Raw genomic sequence first — 11,394 nt, forward strand, 5'->3', positions numbered from 1 at the left:
AATTGTTGACTACATGTACACACTTTTCCAACATGTACAATATCAGTCTAGTTTATTTTTTAACTCAAAACGAAGAAATGACCCTGCTTGGAACCCCCTTCGTACTTTTCCACTCTCTGAATAGTAGGCAATGTCCCGTATTTAAAAAAAAATCCTTCAACATATTGCATCTCCATCCCCCGAAAAAGAATTCTTGTTGATCGATAGTGTGTGTTGGGGAGGGGGGGGGGCATCGAAAAATAAACGACTATGATTACATTTACTGAAGAGTAATGTTTACGCCACTGGGGGAAACTTTGCATCTACTCCAGTAGGACAAACGGTTACATTACGGTTATATGTTCATCACTGACTGATGACGAAGTGTCCGTGTTATTCTGTTTTCTGTGTTCTGACTCCGGTCCTCCTGACTTCACTGACACAGAGTGGCTGGACATGCTTAATTCGATACGAGAGGATGTGTACCGTAAAAAGAATCCTGTAACACGAGAGGAAGCACAGCAGACTCTGGACAGACTGAAGTCACGTGATTTCCTCTGGGAAGATAAGGACAAGATAACGAAGGACACAAAGGATGAGACAATGCATAGGATAGCGTCAAAAAATAATTATATACCATTCATTTACAGTAGTTATAACACAGCCAGTGTGCACCTGAGATCAAATAGATACGACAGAAAACCTGGAGAGAAGTGTGTCATTGGTCCTCTTTACAGTCATTTCTTACTGATACTCCGTCTACAGATGAACATACTGACTCACGTCACCATGAAGGACACGGAGATATATAATGGGATACACCAGATATGTAAGTCAGAGTAAAATAATTGTAAATTGTTCTATTTTTTCTTCCAGAATTTTATTTGAATAATTGGATTACATTTTAAAGAGTTAAAAAGTTATCAGTAGAAACATTTATACATTAAAATTGCTTTCTTTTTTGTAGTTGCTTTGTAGTAGCTTCATCGATTACAATTTAATGCTACTAGTCGATTAACTTACAATAGAAGTAACTGACCGTGTTTAATAAATCTATAATTTGATTGTATCTCTACCTATACACATGTATATATATACATAATGGTATTACGGTGTAAATGTTAATTACAAATGGTATATTTTTTCCTACAGTAAATATCCCAGAAAATAAAGTTAAGAAGAGTAAAGATGAACGTAAAGAATTTCTAACGGAACTAAGAAGAGATGGGGAGGCTGTACATTACAGAGGAAGATCACAGGACAGTATAGATCACGTGACGTGGCTCTGGAGATACGGGTTAGACAATAGACCTGACATCGTGAGATCCTGTATAGGTCTACATCCACACAATGATATTTACATCATCGACAACAAACCTCACAGAAAACCAAGTAAGAAGTTTGATTTTTTTACAAAAAAAAATAGTTCTTTAGATATTTCTGTGAATTCGGACCTATAAATTTATATTAGCTCAGTTCATTATATTTGTTACCCACGATCTTGTATAGAAAAGTGATTAATCTGTTCAGTAATCTAAATAAATATTACTGAGTACCTAAATACACCTGTAATTTTGTGTAGACATGAATCTAAAAATAAAGGGTGTCATTTTTTCTACTTAAATAAAGGTGACGATTGGGGTTGGGGGAGATTGAAGTTCTTTCATGACCATTTTTATCTTTCAAACACTACGACTTACCATTCTTTAAACTTTAACTAAACTGCAACGTGTGTTTTGAAAGTGCATGAGTGTGTGTGTGTGTATGTGTGTGTGTGTGTGTAGGGGAGGTGTATACATACTTTTCAATGTTTATTATCTATATATGATTTCCATCCTTTGAAAAAAAGTATGGGACTGAACCCCCCCCCCCCCTCCGCTAGCCTCCCTTGTTACGACTCCAATGGTAATCTTTTTTTTAATTGGAGCCTTTTTTTTTGGTATTTTGCAAATCTTAATGTCAATTAAAGCATTAATCTATTTCTCTCCCTCGATTTCGCTTTAAGGTAGGTCTACACTCGCACAACGTCATTTACGAATAGTAAAACTGCCACTGGGCTTCCTTTTTCCGAGATGTGATTTTTTTAACTATATTTGTTTGACTTTTAGTTAGCCTTTTAAAATTCCGGTAACGATTTTGCTCCAAGTCGGTTGCGTCTACAAACATACACAAACTGATTGTTCTACAGTTTAAGGATAAAGTAATTAAAAAGAGAAGGCTGGGAACAACTTTTGGTTGACAGAAATAATTAGGTAATAACTTGCTACATCAGAGCTTGCATGATTTGTATAAAACTCTCGCGACTATTGTCGGCGGCCAAGTTGAAGCTAATAGTAATAATTTGAAAGAAAAGTAATGACTACGATTTGACTAAGACATTTATGAATTTTACTAATCAAACATTATAAAATTTACTTTGAACAATAAGTATTGTTTAAGACGCCCCCCCCCCTTCAAACTGCTTATCCACGAATTAATGCAAAGTTATAAAATTATCTTATGAATATAAGTATATGACAAAAGTCGATTCACTTGCAGCATGCTTACTTTCTGTTACAAAATTATCCAGTTTGTGAGAATCCGTCAATCACTTTCATTTTCATTGTCTCCAATTTACAGATAAGACTAGTGTGTTTTAATTTTTTAAAGTAAAATAAGATCAATTTTAGGAACAATAGGTATTGGGTGTGTATAATTATTGTTTTAAGTATGTACAACTTTGTTAGTACAAAAATACACTCAAACATTAACAGTATTACAGGAAAATGTTGCAATATTTTTTTTTGGAAGAAGGAAATTAGGGGTGGGTACCTTTAGTGTATAGCTCCTAACACGAAAAGTAATGCGTCAACATATAATTTTTTACAGCTTAATCTCTTTCTCAAATATTATTGAGTAAAAATAATGCAAATATACGAAGTTTGAGTCCATATTTTTTTTTTTTTTTTGAATGACGGAGATTGGCCTGTGAAGCATATTTTCTCATATTAAACTTTATACGTTAGTCTAAGAAAGTGCATCTATTTATAATAATTCATGCAAAACAATGATCATAATTATCTTGTTGACTAACATATTTCTACTCTCTTTAGGGTATTAAAGTCGAATATTTAGACTTTAATTCATATATACAACAAAATCTTGGATAGGTAAATTTCAGTAAATTACATTTCGGGGTATATACTCCGATAGGTAATAGCGGAAAAGTGAACATGCTGACATATGATTTTTCTTGTGTCTATCCATTGCTGGGATTTATGTCTATCTTTTAAAAGCAGATTTATTAAGATCGAGCCCATTTAGTGCCGAGTATAGAACTACCTTAAATTTTGTAAAATTAAAATTGTTTCAATATTAATCCAAATTAAAATTATTCTCTTTAACAGGATTTTCATTTGCTTTTATTTTTCTGTTGTATGTAAGTGTACATGTATTCCGCATTATTTATTGTGAAAGGTGGTGAACATGTTTCAGGTCGTATAAATTTGCTATCTGATACCGCTGACAGGAGTTATCTCCCCATAATACGTACGAGTTATGTCGCGTTACAAAGGCAATATTCATTAATTCCTTCCCTCGTTTTAAAAGTGTCACCTTTATCCTTCCATGGACCTGTGCCTTAAAACAATCGTTTCATTTTTTAGTGCAAAATATATTAGATCAACTTGGTGAAAATGTTTCAGGTCGTATAAATTTGCTATCTGGTACCGCTGACAGGGTGGCAGACAAGAGTTATCTCTCCATGATACGTACGAGTTATGTCGCGTTACAAAGACTCCAACATTGTATCCTCATTTTAAAAGTTTCACCTTTATCCTTCCATGGACCTGTTGAATGCAAGAAGAGTTGATTCTTGTTATGCCTTAAAACATTTGTTTCATTTTTTATTGCAAAAGTTAGATCAACTTAGTTTAATCAGGAAGCAATTTGTTCGATATAAAAAAAAAATCAGTTTCATCATAAAATCACAGCAAAAAAAAAAAATACGGACTTCTGACTGAAATGACTAGAGACGATGAAAATCCAGGTACTGCACTCCCAGTTAAATACTAAATCTTCTGGAATCTCAAATTTTTCACTTTGTGAATTTATTAATATTAAATAGTCTGATCTGATTTGATCAAAGTCGTCAGGTGAATGCTTAATTCCTTTTGTTGCTTTCCGTTTTGTAAAATTCATTCTTTCCAAAACTGATCGTGCCCAGGATTTTGAAAGAGATAAAGGCCCCCCAGATTCATCAAATAAATGTTTTTCTTTGTATCTTCCAATGCAACGAACGATGTTTATGTTTATAACTCCCCCCGATTCCCTCAAGTCTTGGATATAATCTTGTACATCGTTATCCAAGGAATGTCCGAACAAAGGCGGTCTTCCGGTTTTTTTCGGGGTTAAAGCAGTGGGTGGTTCTCCATCGTTACTTTTAGTTTTCATTATATACGAAGCTTTGAATCGGCGAACAGTGCTTTCATGGACATTTTTACAAAGCACAGAGGAAAAATGTTTCGCAGCTTTGGTCGCTCCATTATGTATAGCGTAGCACGCAATGTTGGCCTTTGTCTCCGGCGAAAAATGTTCATATTGTCCACGTTTCCGTTTCCTCCCCTGGGGACTGGAACAATTCATTTCTGTGTCAACTTTTTTCTGTAAGATCTTTTTTTTCTGGGGTCTTGGCGACATTTGGGTCTGGTGACCCAGGTTTGGGCCCAACTGTTTTTAGCCAGCGTAACATTCTTACTGGCGTCAAAATGAACTTCAAAAACTACGCTTTGATAATTATTTGACATAAGTTCATTAGTAGCCACGGGCTATGTCGACGATACTCGTATTCAGAAATTGGTAAAGGTGTGAGGAATGAAAGAAAGATAACTCATTTTTTTAAATTTTCATTTATTTTGCACAATTAAAAATTCGTCAAAGTTTTCTCTCGTCAATTTTTTTAAGATGAAAATATCGTCAAACTTTCGTACCGCCAATATAACCACTTTTACAGTATATAAAAGTTTGAATGGATGTAGGGATGAAACGAATAGTTCTCATCTGATCCTTATATATGTCACGGGATTTAATCCCACTGAGGGACGTGAACACGTGTTCTTAAATTAGACCGATTAAAATGGGGTCCCTTGTTGTGGAAGTTGCTGGCACGAAAATGATCCCTCACTGCTCAATGGCCCTCAGTGCCAAGGTCAAATTGAGGCTCTCCGCGGCGAAGAATGCTGTCAATGTAACAATGTTTCAGTGAAATATCCTGAAGTGAGACGTTTTAATCAATAAAGAAACTCATCATTACAGTATTTTGGACTTTTCAAGCATTATTCATCGTTAATATATAGAAATATAGAATAATTCAGTATTTTTTTTTTATTTTTAGGTAAGTTATTTTTTTTTCTTTCTGGCTGCCCTCCTTCCTTTCCAAAAGTGTGTTTTTTTGTGGACCGGATGTATGTCTTCATGTGTGTCTCTATGTGTAGGGAGGAGGGGGTTAGGGTCGTGAGGGGGATGCAGAAACATGAATCTATTGTTTTGAGTATTGCATTTTTTCATTGACCAAGACAGGAATGTTCTGTCCAAGAAGTTGATTTTTGAATTGCTTGGGCACAAAAATAGGAAATTCCTTTAGAAGCTAAAAATAAATATATGACAGTTGATGGAAATGCAATTCTGTAGACTTTTTAAGAAGGGGGGGGGGGCAGCTCCATTGAAAGCCTCTTTAAATTCAATATATGAAATGTTACAATAACTCCCCCCGTCTTTTACTGCAGTTTCTGTGAATCCTGCTAAACATGATTGTGTATTTATACTCCCCATGCAAGATCGCTTAATTGCAATGTCTTATTGATATTTTTTCCCTTTTATTTCCTCTCCATTTTTCGTACTCCTCGTTCCACCTAAAAGTATTTCCTTCAAAAAGTAAAAAAAAAACAAATTGCTAAATTGTTTGCCTACTTTTGTCATCAGATGTCTGACAAACAAGAAAATAATGTGGTGTCGCTAAAAGAATGAACTCCCTACTTCTGGACTCTAAAGCAGATGCTCCAATCACTGTGTCTCGCGGGCGACGAAAGCTAAGCGTTATTTCAATTGATACCTTTTATTAAGAATAAAACTATCATTTTTAGCTCACATGAGCCGAAGTCTCAAGTGAGCTTTTCTGATCAAAATTTGTCCGTTGTCCGTTGTCTGTCGTCGTTGTTGTCGTTGTCATTGTTGTCGTCGTAAACTTTTCACATTTTCATCTTCTTCTCAAGAACCACTGGGCCAATTTCAACCAAACTTGGTACAAAGTATCCTTGGGTGAAGGGAATTCAAGTTTGTTCTAATGAAGGGCCACGCCCTTTATCAAGGGGAGATCATCATGAATTTGTTAAAAACTAATGGCATTTTTAAAAAAATTTTCTTCTCCAGAACCGCTGGGCCAGGAAAGATGAAAGTCGTGTGGAATCATCCTCAGGTAGTGTAGATTTAAGTTTGTTCAAATGATGACCCCCGGGGCAAGGGTGGGGCAAAAATGGCCGACCCAAGTTTTACATAGGAATATATAGGAAAAATCTTTAAAAATCTTCCTCTCCAGAAGCACTGGGCCAGGAAAGATGAAACTCATGTTGAATCATCCTCAGGTAGCGTAGATTCAAGTTTGTTCAAATCATGACCCCGGGGCAAGGATGGAGCCAAAATGGCCGACCCAAGTTTTACATAGGAATATTTAGGAAAAATATTTAAAAATCTTCTTTTCCAGAACCACTGGGCCAGGAAAGATGAAACTCATGTGGAATCATCCTCAGGTAGTGTAGATTTAAGTTTGTTCAAATCATGACCCCCGGGGCTAGGAAGGGGCCAAAATGGCTGACCCAAGTTTTACATAGGGATATACATGTATAGGGAAACCTTTTAAAATCTTTTTTTCAAGTACTTCAAAGCTATGATTAGTGATATTTATATGGAATCATCCTCAGGTATAGATTCTAGTTTGTTCAAATGATGAACGCCTGAAGGGGGGGGGGGGTAAATTCAAGCCCGATGTGCTGAGGTGAGCGCTGTGGCCCCTGGGCCTCTTGTTTTGTTTTTTTTTTACAGATTTGTATTCGTATTTCAGGATTATTCCTAAATTTGTAATAAATTTCCTCATCTTTTTAATGGGGGTGGGGGGTGGTATGGTTCACATTCTAAAACATCTCTTCAATAGAAATGAATACAAACGTGTACATACATGTACAGTGTAAAAAAAAAGTTTGGAGTGCATGCCATGTAGTTAGACTGAATGTTAACAATTCATTTATTTTATTTAATTACATGTAATTTGTTTGATGATTCATAATTTATTTATTTGTTTGTCATTTCAGGTAAAATCCATAGCTATGAGCCGGAAGTCAGATGTCTACTGTATTGTTTACTTATATCTGAGAAATATCGGATTAGTTTCATTGAACAATCACACAGAATCACAAAGGACAAAATCAGACAGAGGTATTTCCCTGATATTACTGATGACGGCTCGGTAGATCTTCCTGAGGAAATCACAGAAACACGTGACGGTGTGATAACCTTTATATCAGACGACATCAGACATGACGTCATGTACGCCTTTGTTACGGAGTGTCTGGTTGAGGACAGTGATCTGGAGTTTTTCCTGACTACGGCGTCACGTGACGTGGTATATGAATACTGCAGACTCTGGGGTTATAAGAGGAGTGAGGGGGAGAGATGTCTGTATATACCGGACAAGCCGGAGAAGATGTACGACCTCTTCATAGACAGTCTACAGCTGGACATCATCACACACTGTACCGTGTCTGACATGAGGATTCGTGGCAGGATAAGTGAACGTTGTGAGTACCGTGTTACCTTTGTATTTAACAAAACGGAATATATTTATTTTCCTTTTTTTTCGAGTAAAAAAAAGATATTAACATATGTTTTGATGCTTTACTCTGATATTTTCTGAACCTTTGTACTTTAGGAACTCTCCTCAGCATTAATTTTGCAAAAGTAGTTCCTTTAATAGTTCAAATGTAACTGAGGGAAAAAATGAGTCCATACCATGTAAATACATAAAATACTTAATATTTGTAACAGTATTTATCACGTGAGTACTGGAGTAATAAAGTGAACTATTCTGTATACTTAAAAATGTCAATATTTATTCATTTCTTAATACTTAATAGGTTCTAATCCAGTTTTTTGGAGTACATGTATTAAAGAGAGATTCCCTATCAAGATATAAATATGTCCATGGAATTTTTTTGTCAAATATGATTTGCTTAGTTTCACGGAAGTTTTAAGAAAAAAAGTTTCTTAAACGTCTTGAAAGTATGCATATAGATATGTAATTTTCCTAAAAAAAAGGGGGTTAGTTAACCTTATAAAATACAAATTTAATGCCACTAGAGATCATGTATAGGATATTGGCTGGGGAGGGTGGGGGTTACATGTATACTGTCAAGAGTCATATCATCAGGTCTGTTGACTAATTTTAACATGTTTTTGTTGAAGATTTTAATACAAGTTTTTCAGATTTTAATTCAATGTCACAACATATAGATCAAACTTATACTGTCTACAGTGTAGATCATTCTAATTCTGATCTGATCTTAAACGAATGTAAAAGAGTTTGCCAGCGCTGTACATGTGTTTTCATATTATAAAATAAAATTATTGTATATAATATAACATTTTAAGATCTGAGTTGCACGTGACAGATATAATCTTATTTTATGTAAAATATTTTGAATAATATTTATCATTCAACAAATCTTGCAAATTAATGCGCGTAAATTATTGTGTGACCTTTTTGAACTAAATAATAACATATTTGGGGTATTAAAAACTTAACATGCAATAAAAATGTTTCTGATATCAAACTTTTTACAACTTTAGTGCTGATCATTCACAAAAATTGAGTAGTTCAAAATAATTAAAGAAAAAGGTGGGGTTAGTGATGTTAATTTTGAAATATTTGTCAAAATATGTGATTTTCAGGCAAAAAATGGTGTAAATTTGACCTTGACTTCTTTAATATATTTTCATTTTTTGGAAAAGTGTGTTGCGGGAAGGTGTAAATCTTAGTCTAAAAATATAAATTAAGACCTTTAACAATATCAAAACGGAAAATATTCTCCGAGTAAAAGTATGTGGGGTTAAATTTCCATTACATTAGAATTCATAAATGTGCAGATTTGCAGAATTTTCTGCTAAATATCCTTCCACCAAAAGAAATAATTCCTCATAAATCTTGCTTCTTTTTAGATTATTGAGCAGTTTTTTTCATTGCATGTTAAAAAATTTACATTATTGAATTTAAACATGTTATAAAAATTGAATTTTGATAAGTAGTTTTGAAGAAAAAGCTTCTGCGTGAACTTTTCTAAAAAGCTGACGAGTGACTTACATGTACCTTAAAGCAGAAAAAAAATTGAATTGAACTATACCTATTTTTCAATTTATCCAAGAAAGGATATGGAATAAATAAGTACAGAATTTATATGTAAAAAGTGCTATTATTGTGAAATTAAAAAGAAATAAAAATTCTAAACCGAAAAGGCATCAAGAAAGCAATGTTTGGTGGAAAGGGGGGGGGGGGCAACCATGCATACGTTTTCAGGTTGGGTACTATTTACTGCCAAAAAGTTCCGGGTATCAGACTTCAGAGTTCATCAGAAAAAAAAATCATATTATAGCTACCTTTTCTATAGTTTTCTATATTTCAGCAAAATTATTGCGAATCGGTGGGGATACCCCTCCAAATCCCATACCCCAACCCGTCTCATTGACCGGATTTCCTACATCCATGTTCAACGGAATCAAAAAAGCAGCAATGCTTTAATTTATTTTACCTTGAAAATTAAAAAAAAACATTCTGAGGAGTTTTATCATTCTTATGCCACAATTTGTCATTTAAACTAAATGGAAAATGCCTTTTTTGTTCTGATTTTTTCTTTATTATCAAACACCCCGCTTTTCAGGCGGTAGGGTATACATTAATTGGGATGTGCGTCCGTCCGTCTTTCCATCTCTTACGCTTTGGGGTAGCCAAATTTTTTTCTGAAACTCTGCTTGTAGAACTGAATTAAAACTAATGAGACTTTAAAATTTCGGATCATCTTTATTAAATAATATCAATTAGCACCTCTTTTTATATTTTTGGATTCGATACATATTTTTGGTTTCCTGTTGTAAACCATGGTGGACGCTGCCATTATACATGTAATCTTATCAATGATGTGAGGTGCGGTGGTTTCTGAATAACATGGGACACATCACCCTATTCCTCTTTACACGTTACCGTAAAACTATATACGGATTATTGGGTTCCAATAGCAAAACAGGGTCATGATGTTGTTATCATATGGGAGGCGGCGGTAAAATTTAGAGACTGTGAGCTCATTGCTCACCGTACCTCTAGTTTGATATTGTTAATTGTTTTATGATACAGTGGGAATCCCAGAAGAAATACTAAAATGGGACCTTAAAGCCAGAGAGCGGTATGTTGAGTACGCTAAGAGAGGAACACAGACAGTCCACCACGCCCGGGGGATGATTGTAGGATGTGCTGGGGCGGGGAAAACCACGCTACTTAAACGTCTGCTTGGTTGTGGTGAAGAAGAGATTAAGGAAGTAATAACTACTGAGGGACTGGAGGTGCATGAAGAGATATTCGATATATGTGATCAAACAAAATCATTAAAAGGTGAAGCTGAAAAGTTAATCATTCTGCTTATTTTATTTGGTTTGAACATATTTTATTGTTAAGATCTTACAACAAAAGGATTGGACACAAGTACTTAATACTTAGAACGTCCTCTCTTATTTTATTTGATCCTACATCATCAAGACTCATTTTAATCTCAAGTCTCTAATAATGAACACTACTCTATATATGTACACCTTTCAATTGTAATCACAATATTGTTGAAACATCATACAAAGTTGCGTTTATGGGTAGTAAATACTAACCATTATGCAGCCACGTAACATCGTTTTTGAAAGGGGGGGGGTAGCTAGAGTAAAAAAAAAAATTTTGACCCACCCGAAAAAATTGACAAGCAAAAAAAGGATTATTGGCCAAACGCGAAAAGAAGGAGGTTACAAGTCAACTTTTTCGATACGAGCTTCTTTCAGTACAAATTTTTTTGCATTAAATACTTCATTTTCCTGATATCAGTTTTCTGTGGTATAAACTGGGGGAGGAGGTTAGGGGAACAAGCTTTTTAATGAACATTTCCTATAGTAAAAGTAATAATTGGGAAAAAGTGGAGGGCAGGCCCCAGCGCCCCCCCCCCCACCCCACCCCGGCTACTACGTGCCTTTAATGAGTAGATATTGGAAAATTGCATGTGGGCAATACCTATCACCTTAAAGCAAACAATTTCGTCAATGATAAAAATATGAATCAAATAAAATAAAACTATCCTGATGGTA

The 11,394-nt window shown here is 34.9% G+C and overlaps 1 protein-coding gene across 1 annotated transcript; it reads left to right on the top strand.

Moving 5' to 3' along the window:
* Positions 1-376: 376 nt before the first annotated feature.
* On the top strand, positions 377-10,663 carry LOC134279650 (uncharacterized; the record flags this gene model as incomplete). The annotated part of the gene is made up of 4 exons (XM_062762081.1): positions 377-808; positions 1,132-1,371; positions 7,320-7,805; positions 10,409-10,663. Coding segments are annotated over exons 1-4 (1,354 nt in total), but the record flags the coding sequence as incomplete, so codon positions are not given.
* Positions 10,664-11,394: the final 731 nt, after the last annotated feature.

This window comes from Saccostrea cucullata, unplaced genomic scaffold (assembly GCF_032062105.1).
Source record: "Saccostrea cucullata isolate Sc308-1 unplaced genomic scaffold, CSIRO_AGI_Scuc_v1 ctg5837, whole genome shotgun sequence".
NCBI lineage: Eukaryota > Metazoa > Mollusca > Bivalvia > Ostreida > Ostreidae > Saccostrea > Saccostrea cuccullata.